Source organism: Nothobranchius furzeri, chromosome 2 (assembly GCF_043380555.1).
Source record: "Nothobranchius furzeri strain GRZ-AD chromosome 2, NfurGRZ-RIMD1, whole genome shotgun sequence".
NCBI classification, from domain to species: Eukaryota; Metazoa; Chordata; class Actinopteri; order Cyprinodontiformes; family Nothobranchiidae; genus Nothobranchius; species Nothobranchius furzeri.
This window is the reverse complement of record NC_091742.1, coordinates 22,862,401-22,881,016: the sequence shown is the minus strand read 5'-3', so window position 1 is coordinate 22,881,016 and position 18,616 is coordinate 22,862,401. Positions and strand designations below refer to the sequence as shown.

Here is an 18,616-nt window from a genome sequence, read left to right as displayed (position 1 = left end):
CAAAAATTCAGCCACACCTCCACATGTCTGTCATTGTTGCTATTTTCCATTGCTGTAATAGTTCCTGGAAAAGAACATTTTTAAATGTAGTTGGACATCACTAATGCCTTTTTTTGTTGTTGTTAATTTGCAATTGTTTGTGGCTTTTTGCAGCATTCAGAAATCTTCAAGGAAACCACTTTGGAGCAGTCGTGTGTGTTAATACGCTGTGAAGACTTCACTGCTGGTCCTGTTTTTTGTATCTGTGTGCGTGTTAGAAAGAGACTAAGTGCCTGGAAGTGTGAAGAGCCAACTGTGCACGTGCATGTGTGTGTGTGTGTGTGTGTGTGTGTGTGTTTCAAGCATGTTATATACTCACGGGATATTTCTCCAATGGTTCCGTCAGTAATGCGTCTCCAAATATTGACCGGCAGTACTCTGCCATCTTTGCCTGCTGTTTTGGTCTGGGGACGATACACGCACGCACGCACGCACGCACGCACGCACGCACGCACACACACACACACACACACACACACACACACACACACGTGATTTCTCTCCCAAATGTCAATACACTGCATATGTATGTATCTCCCCTCTGAGCTATTAGAGATAACACAACCAATCAGAATCTTCTGCTGGGCTCTGGAGCTGACAGCTGACAGACAGAACTCATCACAAAGGTCAACAAGTGAAGCTGCTGACTACAAACAAATGGCTGACTTACGAATCAACGTGGTTCTCAAAAGACAGGATGATGGGAAAAGGTGAGGTCTTGAAGGCACACTCCGCGATGGCCTCGATCACCTCCTAAAAAACAACGTAAATTCCATAAGTGAGATTCACATGTGTAAAAGCTCCATCATCGTCGTCACATCACTGAAAGTGAAAGTCGGGAGATGTGAGAGTGGAGCATCAGAAGTCTTCTCTTCAGAAAAAAAACCCCATCTTTTTTCTGTAACTCAACCTGAAGCTCTTCTCTGTCCTCATTTCACTCTCCTTCTTCTCTTACTTTCATTACATCCTAGTTTCTCTGACATCTCTGCCCTAAAGATGTTCATGCTTTCCTGCTTCTTGAGTAAAATATTTTTTTCCCTAGTTTGTTTCCTCCTTGATAGACTTGAGTTAATCACCCCTCAGCACTTTTGGACTGTTCAGAGCATTTTGATTTCAAACATCCTGCTGAATGTCCCACTTTTTTGTTTTTCTTCCCCTTTTCTGCAACTTTGCCGTTTTTCTACACTTATCTTCTCATCTTATCCCCTTCTATTACAAATCAATTATAAAAAAAAACATGCATCCAGGCAAGAAACAGGTGTAATTTAACATAAATTCATTAAAAAACTTTCTGCAAACTAGGTTTTATGAGTTTAATGGTGCGTTTTTTTAAAAAGTTGCAAAAAATGTGATGAAGAGTTAGAAAATCTGTGCAGAGCTGAGAACTGACTTCACCACAATATGTGTAGGTAAACAATTGATGAACTGTTAAAACCACAGCATTCAAACTGCATTATTCTTGGCTTAATCATGGTTTCACTCATGGTTAGAGTGCTAGAAATATTCTAGAATGCTAGATGTATTTGGTTGAATAAAATAGAGGCAGAAGGTCAGTAAAAAGATGTTTTCTGCATTAATCAGTGATGCAAACATGCAGTTTTAATTGCACACATCTGCGATGCGGTCACCCTGAGAATAAAGTGAATCAGTTTTTTGACCTGAGAGCACCTCCTCTGCACCATCTGGGCTGATTACCATAAAACAAATGATCAATACGTCTACATGGAGTTTTCACCTATATGTCAAGGTGTTGAGAGGATCTGTTTTGGTGGCCTAAGGATCAGGTCTCTGCTTTTTGCAGATAATGTGGTCCTGTTTGATCAGAACGTGGTTTCCGGCTCTCACTAGAGCGGTTCACAGCCGAGCGTGAAGCAGCTGGGATGAGAATCAGCTCCTCTAAATCCGAGACCATGGTCTTGAGTCGGAAAAGGGTAGAATACCTTCTCCAGGTCAGGGACAAGGTCCTGGCTCAAGTGGAGTAGTTCAAGTATGTGTATTCACAACATGCCCTATAGGTTATAAATTGTAAGTCGCTTTGGATAAAAACGTCTGCCAAATAAAATAAACATAAGCATAAACATCTCGGGGTCACGAGTGAGGGAAAGATGGGGAGAGAGATGGTTAGGCCTATTGGTGCTGCATCTGCAGTGATGCAAGCTGCATACCCGTCTGTCGTGGTGAAGAGAGAGCTGAGCCAGAAGGCAAAGCTCTTGATTTACCGGTTGATCTACATTCCTACCCTCACCTTTGGTCACGAGCTTTGGACAGTGGCCAAAAAATAAGATCGTAGATAAAAGTAGCCAAATGAGTTTTCTCTGCAGATTGTCTCACCTCTCCCTTTGGGTTGGTTTACGCTTGACGAGCCCGCGAGGTTCGCACGGCTCCGCACGGCGAAATTGCGTCATTTTAACAACCACGCCCCTCCACCGCGCCTCAGCACGGCCCAAACTTTCCGCACCGCGCACCTAGGAAATTTTCTAACCACACGGACGGACGTGGAAAATCATGGCGGACTGGCAAGAACTAGTATGGCAGAGGTTCGTAAATACAGACATTTGTATGATTCAGCTCTCAGAGATCACCGTGATCAACATGTTGTTAATAATTCTTGGAGAGAAATAGCTCGCACTGTCGGAAAAGACGAGGACGCTGTTAAAAAATGCTGGAATTCCATGTTGTAAACAACAGTAATTTTTACTTCTACTATGGTGAAGTGTTGGATGCATGCTGTAGAGCTCCATGCTGCCCCCTACAGTTTGGGAGAATATTGGCTCACCGCAGAGACAAGCCGCATGAACCATAAACGCTGCAAGTTGTGAAGCGCGTTCCATCCGCGAGCCGCATCACCAAGCGGAAAGTAAATGCGTCAAGCATAAACCAAGCTTTACAGATAAAGTGAGCAGATCTGTCATCTGGGAGGGGCTCGGAGTAGAGCCGCTGCTCCTCCACATCGAGAGGAGAAAGTTGAGGTGGCTAGGGCATCTAGTTAGGATGCCTCCAGGACCCCTCCCTTGTGGGGTCTTCCAATCGGAAGGAGACCCAAAGAAAGGCCCAGGACATGCTGGAGAGACTGTTTCTCAGCTGGTCAGGGAACATCTTGGGATTTCTCCAGAGGAGCTGACCCAAGTGGCTGGGGAGAGAAAAGTCTAGGCCTCCCTGCTTAGGCTACCGCCCTCATGACCCGACCCCAGATAAGCAGCTGAAAATGGATGGATGGATGGAGTTTTCACCTATGTCACTTACTGTAGCAGATCAGCAGTCTATATGTTTAACAAATAACAGTGGATGGAAGACAGTGAAAATATTGATGAACACTCACGGTAAAATAAAAAGTGTCACCAGGTTTCGGTTCTACAATTTTATACATGTAAAAATATGTAAAAAACACACAACCTCAAGACTTCTGAAGGCCTGGATGTTGACACATGAGCCCAAAGCAGAGATATTCACCCATGGTGGACAGTGTCTAATTAGCAAAATCTGAATAACTCATTCCAGCTGTCAGCACAGCGATGGAGAGTTGATGATGTGAGTACTGCATGAACTCCTCTGAAGACCAACATGTTCTGGAGTCAGCTGTGAGTCTGGCTGTCTCACAGCTCAGACCAAACTGGAGCAGAAAACAGGACAACGAGGTCTAGACTTTGACCCAAAAAGCTGCAACAGAACTCTACAAAACGCCTGAATGAACTGAAGCAACGTAGTAAAGAAAAGTTAAGCAATGCCACAAAAACTATGTGAGAGAACGAGAAAGTCAAACAGAAATGGTTTACTTCCAGGTTTTGCTGCTAAATGTGGTTTTAAAAGAGACCATGTTTAGTTTTTACTATTAATCTCTGGAAATATCCATCAAATTGTTGTAGTAAATGACTTAAAAAGATGCCCAGTTGTAGAAAAATATTGGCAGTTTCGTAACATATAACCATAAAATCGGTTCTAAAATACAAGGAGCGGGTCCAAATCTCTGGGAGATGCCATATTAGATGCCATGTTTCCTTTTATGGAAGTCTGTGAGGACAAAATGAATTTACTGATTTGTAACAAATGGTTACAAAACTTTCACCATTAACATTGCTGTTTTACACATTTACCTCTTCACTCATTGCCAGTGGTGGAAGGGAATCTGATGTTCTTGTTATCTTGCTAGAGGTTGCGCTCTCAGGGATTTTTGACCCTAATGGGCATCCATTGGTGAGGTCTTACTTGAACACAAAAATAATGCTTGCTTGCAGTGATTTAGGTACGTACTGCCCCCTATTGTCAGGGAAACTACAAGCTGTCACTTTAAACAAGCCTACTACTGTCTACTGTTACCTGGAAGAACGAAAAAATGAATCCAATCAATGGGGCTAAAAACATCTTTTTCTAATTCTATTTGTTATGTGCCATGGATTTCACATATGTTGTCCGTGAATTGTAAAGGCACATTTTGATAGCAAGAACGCACTTTTTGAATGGAGGGAAACATTATTTTAGGTTTTGTGTGAAAATACGTCCAGGACTACAAATCTGGCCATGTGGTAAGTAGCAGCTATGCCAGGGGAGAGGAGATTCTGCAGTGACGTACCAACATCTGATTAGTAGTCATGCTAGTTACGAACTTTTACAAGCTAATAAATCTCAAAGTATGTGACTGGCGTGGTCGAAACACACATCATTACTTTTCATTTAAATTGAAGTACAACATATGTGCGATCCAGGGTGTAAGGCTAGGAGGATTAGAAAAAACCTCGTTTAGCTACATTGACTTGCATTCATTTTTTCATTTTTCCGGGGACCCAGAGCTGAACAGAAAGGGAGGAGACTCAGGCTCCCTAAAGCAAAATTGGAAAACAAATGAGCTAAAAACATTTTTCATGCCACTTAACAACGTTCTAACATAGTATAGCTAAAAATATATTGTGGACATCAAAGAAGGGAAAAAAAAGCAACTATTGGACTATCCAGTTGTCGATCTTGCCAAACCGCCACACTTCCGCACCTCCATGGGTCTCCCACTTGCATATTTAGCAACAGAACACCACTGGTGTGAGAGGTTATCCTCTCAATGACATCAGAGGAGGAGTAACAGCTGGCTGTTACCACTTCAACTTCAGGACAAACTACCAAAGTCCCCAAAATAAGTAACACCATTTGAAGTGATGGACAACAAAAGACGTTTGAACCTAGAAAACGGCAACTGGTGTTTAGCCCTATTTTGCTTGTCCTCCAAGAATGTGGGTTTCTGGTTTCAGCAGAAGCATCTCAGGGAAGAGGGGTGAGTGTTTCATGATCGTGTTTGTGTTCAAATCCTAGATTTGTTCTGTAGATTTGCTACAGCAACTTAAAAATGACGATAGTTACATACTGATATGTAAAAGTCAAAGACAGTTTTAAACAAATTTGATTTGGCCCCGACTCATGAGGTGCCACAGGCAATTATCAAATATGAAAACGCAGGAGGAAATTTTGAGAAGCACAGCTCTTCATTTATTCAGTAACTCCATCTGTCGAACTCTGAACAGCTGACGGGTAGTCAGACTTTCTCGGACAGATTGCAGTTTCAGTGTCAGAAATAAAAACTCACTAGAGATATAAAGCAACTATAAGCAAACTAATGCTGACTAATGCTGCTATAAGCAAACAAAGCAAATATAACCCCAATATGTTTAGTTGGAAAAATGCATGGATGGTAATTCATGCATTTTGTAAATCTGCAGGCTTTAATGTGAAGGGCAATGATTTTAGAGCATTGCATCATTTATGGTGCAGAATGCTTAATAATTAAAATATTCTGAGGAAATTTTCTACTCAAAATGAACCCTGAAAGGCTCTGATCTACAGTTGTCTTGGTATGCATTTAAAGGGACTTTACGGAGTTTTGAATTTTTATGCTCGCGATTGCCCCCTCAGGCCAAAAGTGTAATGGCAGCTTCAATAGCAGGCTCGTGAACGAGGCGCGCATGCTGTACGTGCACACTCCTTAACGAAAATAACAGCTGAGACAGTCCCTTGTGTGTGTGTGTGTGTGTGTGTGTGTGTGTGTGTGTGTGTGTGTGTGTGTGTGTGTGTGTGTGGCCCGGAGGACAGAGGACAGGAGAACACGCAGCTAATTAATTAAATAATTTGGTTCTGTACCTTTCTCTTCAGCACAGCCGACAAAGGTTTATGATGGGTCAGTCCTCCTGCATGCTCAGACCATTCCCTTCCCTTGCTTGAAAAATTGTTCCAAAATAAAAGTTGAACCCACATCTTTTTTATCTGTGAATTCAATGCCGTTCGGCGAGTCTCAAATAAAAGTTTGGGCATCTTACTGTAAAAAAATATACCATTAATGTAAAAAAGAAACTCTAAATAAACTATGTTCACATCCAGAATCGCACCTGGGTCTTCCACACGAAAGTCCGCCGTCTTATGTATCCAAAACTTTTGGGATGAATGGTAACACAAAGAGAATAATTGTGTAAGGCCAATGCATTTTGCAAGGATGTTTTTTTTTCTATGCTTTTGCTCCCAAATCTGCAGCTGGATCCTCCCCTTAGCCAGTCTTGTCTCACCTTAAAGGAGATTTCCGTCGTCATGGTGAAGCCGTGAGTGATGACGGGTTCCTCGTCTGTGGTGCGACCCTTCCAGCAGTCCAATTCGATGCAGCGACACCCGGACAGGAGCACCTGTTTGTACATCTCAACTGAGGAGTTCCCTGCAAGCTGGCCCGCTGTACGGCACACGGGAGAATAAGATAGCACTGAAATATCTCCAGCAGGAAGATCTCAACACCTTATTTTCATTAGTGAAGATTTCACCAGTTCAGCTTGTTTTCCTGCAACTTGAAACACTGCCTGAGAAGTGGGTTTAGCTTTTTTTTGTTGACATTTTTCATGTTAGTTTACTTGTACTGTGAAGGCCTGCCTCATAAAGACAGAGGAACACAGAAATGTGCATCACTTAGGTGAGTGTCTCTGTTTCCTGAGGAGCAAACTCTCGTTCGTTTGCCTCGGTTCCTTTTTAACTGAGCTGAGGTATTACAGAAATTCCCTTTTCTTCTTTTCACCGCTGGAGAAATCTGATCCACTTGAAAGACTCAATGCTCTCAAGTTTCCTCTCAGAATAGATTTGAATAGATGAATTCTAATATCCATTGAGAAGGAAATGGCTTCTGTATTGTGAAGGCCTGCCCGAAACCAGTTACTGTGACTACCAGTCCAAAGAAATATTTAACTCATGAATATCAATGGATTGAGTCTGATGCCATGACTTGATTGGATAACCTCTTGAGAGCTAACTGGAGAACGAGAGCTTGATAAGCATCAGTGATTTTGACTGACTGACCTGCAAAGTATAAAGTTGAGCATCTCCGCTGGTGCAGCTTTAATTGTATTACTAAATGCATGACTGAGCAGTTCAATTGTAATAAAGGATGTGTTTGTGCAATTAGAGAGACTGAGCTCCGTACAGAAAAGGCAGATGAACTGTGCGATCTCACCTGTGAGGTACGTGTTGTGAGAGGAATTAATAAAATAGTGTGAGAGGGGAAAGGTCATGTCTTCACTCTGGTCCAGCTTCTCGGGAGGAATTATGCTGTTCTCCTCCCCATTCAGATACCTGGCGAAGCCTTCCATGGAGATCTGGCCTGCAAGGAAACAGCACAGTGGACCAGTCAGGATGAGGTTTACAAAGAAACGAAGAGTTTGCAACTCTTGCCAGATTCTGAAAAATAATGTGTAATGGGACATGGTCGATGTTGTGGCCGGAGCCATTTGTGGTGCTTTCTTTCATTTTCTTGTACATTTTTTCCCTTCTTGATGCTGCATGGGAGGAGCATGCCTGAGCCCCATGCCTGCAGACTGGGCTTTTCTGCTCAGCCTTGCTCCTCCCTGAACCAGCTGTGCAGTGTTTCCATCAGCTGCTGATTGCCCGAATCACCAACGGGGGCAACAGTGCCGATCTGCCTTTCCTCTGGCCTGTTGTCTCCCACTTCGGACTTGAGACTTTTATATTAGGTAGTGATAAGATTTACTGACAATAAGAGATAAGCTGTTACATTTAGAGATTTTGAGCTGTCTTTAGAGTCATTAGTATACCCTTTTGTGTAACATTTTGGAGTGTGTGAGCTTGTTTTGGTTGCATGTTGATATCTCTGGGAAAAGACCCGTTTTGTTCAATTATTGCTTTTGACACTAGAGTAAGCAACAGAAAAATAAAATAAAATAAAATAAAACCATTGTTAACAGTTACCACTTGTGTCACGCATCCTCCATGTTACCCCATGTCCCCTAGACACCGGGGGAATATTTACAGGAAGTGAGAGCACAAATAGAAAATTGTGCAAATGATATTTGAATGATTGTAGTGCAAGTATGTTCTGATCAGCCTTTAAATAAGAAGAAAGGAGGGGATCACAGCTAAGCTGCCACTAAAGTTTAAAAAATATTATTTATCTATTTATTTATTTCTGAGTGTATGTAATTTCCTTTGTTTTTTTGCCAAAAAACACCCCTTCAGAAAGTACATTGAGTGGAGTGCGGTGCCTTGGTCTGCCGGAGTGTTCGTGGCTCCCGGGTCAGGGGGTTAAGATTTTTGGCGTCTGCCTGCTCAATCCCGGTGGCTGCCTGGTGGGGTCTGGGTCCCTGGGCTCCGCTGGGTCCCTGGCGGGGTTGGCCGCCCCTGGGTCCCGGGTCGCTGGGTTCTGGGCTCGGCCGGCTAGGGGGTGGGAGGCTACGAGTGGGCCTGTGGGCTTGCCGCTGATGTCTCCCGGGACTCTGCCAGCTTCTGGTTGTGGCCCCCCGGGGCAATCCTCTGCGCCTCTCGAGGGGGGCGGGGACTTTTCTGGTCGCAGTTTTCCTGGGGTCCCTGTGCTCTGGGGCAGCGCCTGGATCTCTGGGACTTGGAGCTCCTTCCATCTCCTACGCATCTTTGGGGGCAGATCTGTGACCCCTCACACTCTCTATTGGATGCTCCTATAGAGAAACCTTACATATACAAGCGTGGGTACACACACAGGGGCTCACATGGTGCTCTCATAAGTATGGACTTGGGCACGTTCAACACATGTCTTAAGGCTGTGGTTGGCACTAAATGCACTGTGATTTATTATCGTGATTGTTCAGTAAAACAATGTTGATTTTACATTTCTTCATCAGGTTGATGCAGTGATAGCTTGCTCCTGTTGTATTGTGCATCCCTTTTCTGCAGGTCTAGAAGCAGACTCTTGTTCATCATTGATTGTTTTAGTAGACAGTAGAATTCATGGTTCCATTTATCACAGCAAGTCTTCCAGTTCCTGAAGCAGCAAAACAACCCCAGACCATCACACTACCACCACCATATTTTACTGTTGGTATGATGTTCTTTGTCTGAAATGGTGTGTTACTTCTACGCCAGATGTAACGGGACATTTGCCTTCCAAAAAGTTCAACTTTTGTCTCATCAGTCCACAAAGTATTTTCCCAAAAGTCTAGGCAATCATTGAGATGTTTCTTAGCTAAATTGAGATGAGCCCTAATGTTCTTTTGCTTAACAGTGGTTTGCGACTTGGAAATCTGCCATGCAGGCCATTTTTGCCCAGTCTTTCTTATGGTGGAGTCATGAACACTGACTTTAATTGAGGCAAGTGAGGTCTGCAGTTCTTTAGAAGTTGTCCTGGGGTTTTTTGTGACGTCTCGGATGAGTTGTCTCTGCGCTATTGGAGTAATTTTGGTCGGCCGTTCACTCCTGAGAAGGTTCACCACTGTTCCATGTTGTTGCCATTTGTGGATAATGGCTCTCACTGTGGTTCGCTGGAGTCCCAAAGCTTTAGAAATGGCTTTATAACCTTTACCAGACTGATAGATCTCAACTACTTTTGTTCTCATTTGTTCTTGAATTTCTTTGGATCTTGGCATGATGTCTAGCTTTTGAGGTACTTTTGGTCTACTTCTCTGTGCCAGGCAGCTCATATTTAAGTGATTTCTTGATTGAAACAGGTGTGGCAGTAATCAGGCTTGGGGTGAATACAGAAATTGAACTCAGGTGTGAAACACCACAGTTGGGTTATTTTTTAACAAGGGGGGGCAATTACTTTTTCACACAGGGCAATGTGGGTTTGGATTTTGTTCTCTCCCTAAATTATAAAAACCATCATTTCAAAACTGCATTTTGTGTTTACTTGTGTTATCTTTGACTAATAGTTAAATGTGTTTGATGATCAGAAACATTTTGTGTGGCAAACATGCAAAAGAATAAGAAATCAGGAAGGGGGCAAAGAGTTTTTCACACCACTGTAAATGCACCACCTGACATTTCGGCTCTAGTGGATTTAACAAGCATTTCCACCATTCATAATGAGTAAAACCCGCTGATAAAGCTAACCCGCCCTTGAAGCTTGTATCTTTATTTTTCTTTTCATCAAGTCAAACTTGACAGTTTTGCTGCTCTCACTGGGCTCCTGTGACCACTAAACATGCTCAGAAAGTAAAATAAGAAAATAAAAAAGTTGTACGCCGATAAAAGCTCCATTCTTTCATGCGCAAGTTCATCATCTCCATCTACATCACCACACCTGAGTGAATTTCATTGTGGGCTCAAAGCGAGCACACCAGCGAAACCAAAACACCTCCCACGCGCGCTCAAATGACATTACTTTAAATATGCTAAGTGATGCACGCTTGACGGGTGCAGCAGGTCCCTCCGGCCACTTTATGCTAATTAATGCGGCGTCGCCCTCTGCAGAGTTGCTGGGCTAATTAACGGCGGCTGCTGTGCATGACATCTGAGCTCGGTCGCACTCTACGTCTTGCTCCCCACTGAATGCCGGGACGCCTGACCTGTGCATCGCGCACACACATGCACAGTTAAAGAGTTTTCCCTGGTTCTTGAGGCATTTGTAGGCTACAGTGAGAACAATTTCGTTACCACAACTGGGATTAGATTGAGAATCTACACAGGTTGATTAAAAGAAATGGTATTTTTCTACTATGAGTGAGTAAGACGAGAGAGAGACAAAAAGCTCTGAATACTCATAATACTGTGCCAGTAATCAGCTCTAGCTGGATGCTTCATTTAGCGTTTAATTCATTTCCCTTCAAATGTCCCACTGTTAGACTACAGGAGGCCTAAAAATGCCAGCACAGAAAAAAATTATCTAAAGGTAAAATATTCAAACACTCTAAGCTGGAAATGAAAAGCGTGAGCAGTTTTCCACTTCATTTTTGACCACCTTACCATGCATTTATTTGATCCATATTAGTGCTAAATCCTAATGCTCAGTGTGCCTTTTTAGGAATGCCAGATCTCCCAAAACCCTGGAAAAATTTGGGCCAACAAATGTCCTTAGGAGGGATACATTCTGTGTATGTGTCCATAGCTGTATGTGTAAAGGTAGCATGTGGAGCTCTGGACCCCTCTGCAGAGCAGATGGCAGCGCTTCCTCCGGCTAGATAAATACTTCACATGGTGAAATCTGTCACCGGGACAGGGAAGGGCACGCTTCCAGAGGGTCTGGGAAGGGATGAACACACAACATCACAGCAGGGAAAGATCACTGTGATCAAAGTCGCCACTGGGCGATCTGAGCGCGGTTTAAACAACGGTTCATTTCAGTTTTATTTGATTAGACAAATAAAAATAATGTTATCATTAAAAACACACTGAGTTTCCAGCATTAGTCAGTTAGAGTTCATGTATATTCAGTAAAATCTGTGATTAGCATAATCAGTGATAAACATCAGGAGTTTTAACATTTCATTTTGGGAATCACATTAAATATTTGGTTCAATCAAAAATGTTTTCAACCGTCTACTAAACTTCAGATTGGTGCAGCGATCTTGAGCCAATTAGAAAAAAAAAACGCCCCGAGGTCTAATTATTTTATAATTCAAGCAACAAGATTCTGTTAAGATGCAAATAATATGCTGACTTCTTATCTTTTTATTTGGCCTAAAGGAGAGAAAACGAAGGCTGAGCAGATCTGATATATAAATAATGTATGTAGAAGTGGTCCACGGCCTTATTCATGTATTTGATCTAACATTCAAAGAAAACCCAAGTCATTTGCTCCATAATAAACAGAACACAATGTAAAAGAAGTCCCCTGCTGTGGCACACGTCTGCAGGGAGAAAATTTGAATTGGCGCACTCCCGACCTTGTTGCCTGATTTCTGAGGTGGGATGTTCTCTGCTCCTGGCAGCTACCGGGTCCACCAACACCTCAGAGAACACTGAAGCACTGCGTGCGCACGAGAGCCGCATCCCCAGTAGGGATGCAACGATACCACATTTTCCAAACCGATACGATACCGATACTTGGATCTGAATACTTGCCGATAACGATTACCGAAACTTCTACCACACAAAAAAGTGCAATGATTTGGAATACAGATTTTATTTTCTTCTCTGCTTTCAACAGGAAAAGACTGTGAGGTAGATAAAAAGTAAAATATATGAATAGAAATCATCACAAAACTAAAATATTAGGTGAACAGAAATGGCAAGTTACAGTGAGGCCATTTTCAAGCAATTGCATTGGTATTGTTTCCTAGTATCGGTTAACGTTTACCGATATCGATACCAGTATCGTATCGGTATCTGCACCGATACTTTTACCAGTATCGGTGGATCCCTAATCCCCAGCACTCGGCCACCTCAGTTCTGTGTGAATTATTCTGACTAGGTCATCGGGCTCTTTGGCAGAGATTTCAGAAACTGCTTTTAAATAGGAGCACATTAACATGGAGTGTTTCCATTCAACGTGATTTCTGTCACAACATGCCGGTGAGTGAGGCAGATACAAGGATCCACATGCGGGTGAGGGAAGCAGGCAGGCAGACAAACCAGAATGAGTTTAGAGTCTTTAATCTTGAACACACGCTGGACAATGAAACAATGAGCCAACCAGACAAAATGGACTAACAGGGTTTAAATACAGGAGGAGCTGGGACCTTGGGTGATTGGGAGACGAGAGGCAGGTGGGAGCAATTAACATGGACACAGGACTAAACAGAATGGGGAGACAGGACAGGGTGTGACAATTTCATAGTCCAAGCTCTGATTTTAGCCATATTTTAAAAGGTTTGCGTGTTTTCTTGTGGTGCGAAATTAACCGAACTGCAGCCGTCAAGATGTCTTTCAACTTTGACTGTGATTTCTTGTTTGTGCCATGGATACATAACCAAACATCAAAAACACACACATTAAAACAGCAAGCAGCATGTTGGGCATGTGCTGAGGGTGGTATTGTACAGTTTCTTTATAATAAACATACAAAAATCTAAATTTCATGTACAATTATAGGAACAGTTGATATTTTCACACTAGTTTTACATCACCCATTCCATAAAAAAGAAAATGGAGCTGAAAAAAAAGGCCAGAATGCCTTAAATCTACAGTTGAATGCACTGTAGAAGCGGATTTTTGTTACTTTGAGAAAAAAACAATATGTGTTTTTGTTTAAAGTTACAGAGTTACAAAAAAAAAACCCTGATATTTTATTTCTAAAATAAAAATCGATGATCTAGTTCATAATGTTACTTCTTCTTTACGTGTGGCATTAGATGATGTTGCCCCTTTAAAAAAAGAAGGTGATTAAGCACAGGAAGTTGGCTCCCTAAGTTAATTCTGATCTACGTACTTTGAAAAAAAAACTGTAGAAAATTGGAGAGAACACGGCATTCAACACACCCGGAGGAGTCCTACTAATCCTGGAAAAATTGTCTAGTGCTTTTTAAAAATAAGCTTTGACAAGCTAGAACTGCATATGTTTCATCGCTAAGTGAGGAGAATAAGAATAATCCTACATTTCTTTTCAGTACAGTTGCCAAACTTACACAGAATCATAGCTCTGAACCATCTATTCCCTTAGCCCTCAGCATTAATGACTTTATGGGATTTTTCATGAGTAAAATGGATTCTTTTAGAAAGAAAATCATTAGCATCCTCCCTAATGTGATTTCTTCTTCCTCAATAAGTGAGGCAGCATCAGAGGTAACTGTAGAACCTCATCTGTGCTTGAACCATTTTGATCCAGTTGAGCTTTCAGTTATCAAAAAATATTAGCTTCATCTAAACCTTCAACTTGCATTTTAGATCCAATCCCAACCAAATTTTTTAAAGATGCATTTCCTTTGGTTACTGCCCCCATTCTAGATATAATCAGTCTATCCTTAGTAAATGGATATGTACCACAGGATTTTAAGGTTGCTGTAATCAAACCTTTACTTAAGAAGCCTTCTCTGGATCCAGATGACCCAATGAATTATAGACCAATATCTAACCTTCCATTTTTATCCAAAGTCCTTGAGAAAATAGTGGCCATCCAAGTATGTGAGCATTTAAACACTAATGATCTGTTTGAGGAATTTCAGTCTGGTTTTAGAGAGAATCACAGCACTGAAACTTCATTAGTGAGAGTTACAAATGATATTCTCATGGCTTCAGATAAGAATCTTGTGTCTGCTAAAATATAGCTTTTAAAGGAGAAACTGTACATCAATGCTGCACACCTCTGAATGCCCCGTGGAGGCATTGTTTTTTTTTTTTAAATATAGCTATTTTTAAAATGTTTCAAATTCTAACTTTAACTAATTTTCCTTATTTAAATAATACATTTTTCCAGGGATTTTATTTAGTAAACATCAGGTTAGGTGGAGAGCTAACAGGAAGTTGGTAAATCTTTATTTTGCACTCAAATCTGCAGCTCACCCCAACCATAATTAAAATACGAGGCAACATGCATTTGTATTTTATATTAGACATGCACATTCCAGTGAAACATATACTGTAGAGCAGGGGTGTAAAACTCATTTTAGCTCAGGGGCCACATTGCGAGAAATCTAGTCCCAAGAGGGCAGGACCGGTAAATTAAAAACAACTTCAGATTGTTTTCTTTGTTATAATACAATCAATATAAAACAAAGCTGTAGCCTGAGGACAGTGTATCCAAAATAGTACAAGTACAACACCTGAAGTGTACTTGAAAATTTGAAAAAAAAAAAAAAATAAATAAATAAATAAATAAATCAATAAAAAAAACATTCCTTAGTGATTCAAAGAGTTTACAGATCACATGGCCAGATCAGTTTCATGTGGCACTTAAAGCATATTTGACTCATTTTACTTTACATCTTTTAGCTTTCACCAGCACATCAATACCAGAAGTCACATCCTGAGTGGCGGCCAACTTCAGGATGTGATTCAAGTTCTTGTGTGAGCCTTGAGCGCAGCTTTGTTTTATTTATACTCATTACAGAGGAAACTTGCTCACAAAGATAAGTTTATTTTCACTCTACATTGTAAAGTATGAAAATAAAGTTTACACAACCATCTCGCGGGCCGGATCTGACCCGCTTGTGGGCCGGATTCGGCCCGCGGGCAGCATATTTGACACCCCTGCTGTAGAGCCTTCTGACATTGGTTATTGTATATTCATTTATTTATTACAAAATTACAAATGTTTCCTTTTAATCCCATTTTGTAACCTTCAGACCTGATTTACCACTCAACTTGGAACATTTCTGGACCATTTGTGCGCTTTGATTGGTTTGGTTAAATGCAACAAGGTAGTAGCTTGAATTAGCTTGGCACAGACTACCGTGCATCTCTGTGTCATACATGCACGTGTGTGTGTGTGTGTGTGTGTGTGTGTGTGTGTGTGTGTGTGTGTGTGTGTGTGTGTGTGTGTGTGTGTGACAGAAATCTGAGCCCCTGACCTTTCTGAGCCAGCAAAGCATTGGGTTCATATTTGTCCACCAGCAGTTGAACTTGTTCTGGTTTGAGCGGAGGATAGAGGATCTCGTTCAGACGAGGGTCTCGCTGTTTGCTGTTAATGAACTCTGTCATCTGCTCCACTGTGAGGTACGGTCGACTTTTAGCCCCGCTGCACAGATACAACAAAGGCAGATTAAAGGAAAGCAGAAAGCGTGTCATGCGTGGACTAATCATGGAAACAAAACGAGGAGAGGAACAAAAAGTGGAGGAGCAGAAACTGAAGTAAAAAGAGATCAGAAGAAGAAAAAAGATGATTAAACACTTGTAGTAAATTACAGGATTTGATTAAAATGTTTTTCATATCCGAGACTGGCTCAGTAAAGTAACTTCTCTGTATTCCCCGGCTCTTGTGCCGTCTCACTTAGCTGTAATTAAAATCTGGATTTATGACCTAGAGTGGCACTGGTCGTGGTGTTGTGCTGGCTCAGCTCATGGTCTGAGTCGCTCCGGGCCAAGGGGCAGATCTGTTGGGGAGGGTGCAGCAAGGGCCATCCCAGTGCAACCCCAACCTTTCCTCTAGTCATTAACTATCATGATTTATGGCATCATGGGTAAATGCAGGTGTCTTAAACACTCTGTAATACTAATCAGAAACAAATCACACAGAACATCAACCCACTGCTGCTGAACACAAGTTAGTAAAACATTAATTATTGTGAATGAAGGTCTAATAAAGCTGTTACACTTCCGAGAAGATGTGGTCCAGCTCGGGTCGAGGGCAGATGTTGTTCAAGAACATGTTGTACACATCTGAAGTGAAGTCCTCCTGGGGTATGGAGTCATTCTGCAGATGACAAAAACATTTTCATTAAAAACATACATGCATACAAATGATGGGGCAGCAGGTGGTTGGAGGCGCGGTGGCAGGAACCAAAAACTGTGTAGCCAGACGGCTCAAGAAGAAGCACTGATTTACATTTTAATGTGCTCCAGAATGTGAACGAGTGTCTGACGCTGCACAGGTCATGAAGCATGCTTGGTTTTTAGGCAGAATGTTTTCCTGAGGATTTAAATTACTCCTGCAAAAACATGATCTGACATGTTTTCTTTCCTAAGGCAGTATTTGAAGTTTGCTGATGCATTAGCCAATGCCAATATTAGCCAACCCAGCTATTTATTTCTTTATTTTTCACTTAATTATTCAACTTTTAATGAAGCAGCAACCATAGCTTCCAAAATGAGGGTCAAAGAGGTGCAGAATTAAACCCAATGACACCTTAAACTTCTGCACCATGGTGGCAGTGAGTGATAATGAGCTTCTGGAAGTTCGACCTGTTTGTCAACTTTTCTGCATATTTTTATATTCATCTACATGCAAATATGACTATTTATTATAAAACTACATTTACATTTCACATGACTTTTTTCAGGCCGTTTAATCAGAAGTGACTAATTATTAGATGAATTAGACAGCGTTCGAATAATATCACCACCCTGTATGGGAAACTGTAGGAAAATGGATGAATGGGTGGATGGGCAGATGGATGGATGGATGAACAGACAGACGGACTAACGGATGAATGGATAGATAGATGGATGGACGAATGGAAAGAGGAGGATGGATGGATGGACAGATGGATGGATGTATAGATGGATGGATGAATATATAGATGGATGGATGGATGAACAGATGAATGAATGGGAAGATGGATGGATGGATGGATGGATAAATGAATGGACAGATGGGTGGATGAAAGGATGAATATATAGATGGAAGGATGAACAGATGAATGAATGAATGGATGGATGGATGGATGGATGGATGGATGGCTTCTCTTCTGGCACTCGCAGAGTACAGACGCTTCCCTTTTTGCTCCCTTATCTTTTTTCCCCAAGGCTCTTTGTCCTGTCTGCCCACAGAGCGCTTCTCTGCACTTCTCCTGAAAACCCCTATTTTTTAGAAATGGATTTAATAAATTGGTCATTCGACGCGATTGATAAGATTTTTTCAACGATGAGAATGGAGCAGGGGGCTCCCACTTGCCCGCAAGGGACACACCCGGCGGGGTATATGCTCAATTCCTGGAAAGAATGGAGGATTATATGCCTCTCCCAGTTGTCCATTGAGGACGTCGAAGATGTGTGGATGTTTGGCCTGATGATCACTGGATTTCTTCTGATTGGAGTGGGAGGATATCTGGTTTTCTGGAAATTTGGGAAGACGGGAGCGATTGGAGGGCAATCCGCACCCACGGAAAGCACCGTCCGTGTGGAGACCTTACAGACTGGGACGTTACTCAAGGTGAATCGTAAGCTGGACAGCGTTCTAGCTGCGTTACCGGTATTAGTGCGCAAAATGGATGTCATCTCGGAGAGGGTCACCGGACGGTGTGGAGATGTTTAAAACCTGAATTGGCTTCACTGGAGGACGAATAATCAGTTACAGACTTGAAGGCAGAGAGGAAAATTATCTCTGCCTGACCCAAACAAAGTCTTGCTATCCGAATCTGACGCCACGGCAGCCTTGTGAATGCCAACAACAAACCCCCACGAAGGAATGCAGACAGATGCTGTGAAAACCCGACCTAACCCCCCACCCCCCCCACCCCCCCTGGCGAGGTCATCAACCTGCAGGTGTCAATGTGCTCTGCGCTCCTCCCAAGATCTCCCTCCCACCTGTGGCTACAGTGGATGAGCGCCATACAGGGCTGCTCTCGCTGGGGAAACAAGACCCCCCCCCCCCCCCGCCTTCCTCTCGGTGTCTCATGTTGTGAACTGTTGATGTTCGAGCTTATATGTTTGAGGAGTTTTTTTGCATAGTAAAGCTACGCCCTGCCGGGAGTAACTCTGGAATGCCTTTTTTCCCTCCCCCAATTTATCCTCATGTAATCCCCTTTCATCTAATTGAAATGAGCGCCGT

At 42.3% G+C, this 18,616-nt stretch overlaps 1 protein-coding gene across 4 annotated transcripts in view; it reads right to left on the bottom strand.

Annotated features, from left to right (window-relative positions):
- The window catches only part of plcb1l (phospholipase C beta 1-like), a 196,247-nt gene that overhangs the window by 58,271 nt on the left and 119,360 nt on the right, over nucleotides 1-18,616 (bottom strand). For all 4 annotated transcript variants that reach the window (XR_011516725.1, XM_015948147.3, XM_070545047.1 and 1 more), the window contains exons 8-13: nucleotides 16,440-16,540; nucleotides 15,699-15,865; nucleotides 7,502-7,648; nucleotides 6,576-6,733; nucleotides 710-792; nucleotides 359-443 (exon numbers count right to left, since the gene is read on the bottom strand). Coding sequence is in view for 3 of the 4 variants with exons in the window: in XM_015948147.3 (XP_015803633.3) it covers nucleotides 359-443; nucleotides 710-792; nucleotides 6,576-6,733; nucleotides 7,502-7,648; nucleotides 15,699-15,865; nucleotides 16,440-16,540 (741 nt within the window). In the remaining variant the exon portion in view is untranslated. The remainder of the gene's footprint in view (nucleotides 1-358; nucleotides 444-709; nucleotides 793-6,575; nucleotides 6,734-7,501; nucleotides 7,649-15,698; nucleotides 15,866-16,439; nucleotides 16,541-18,616) is intronic.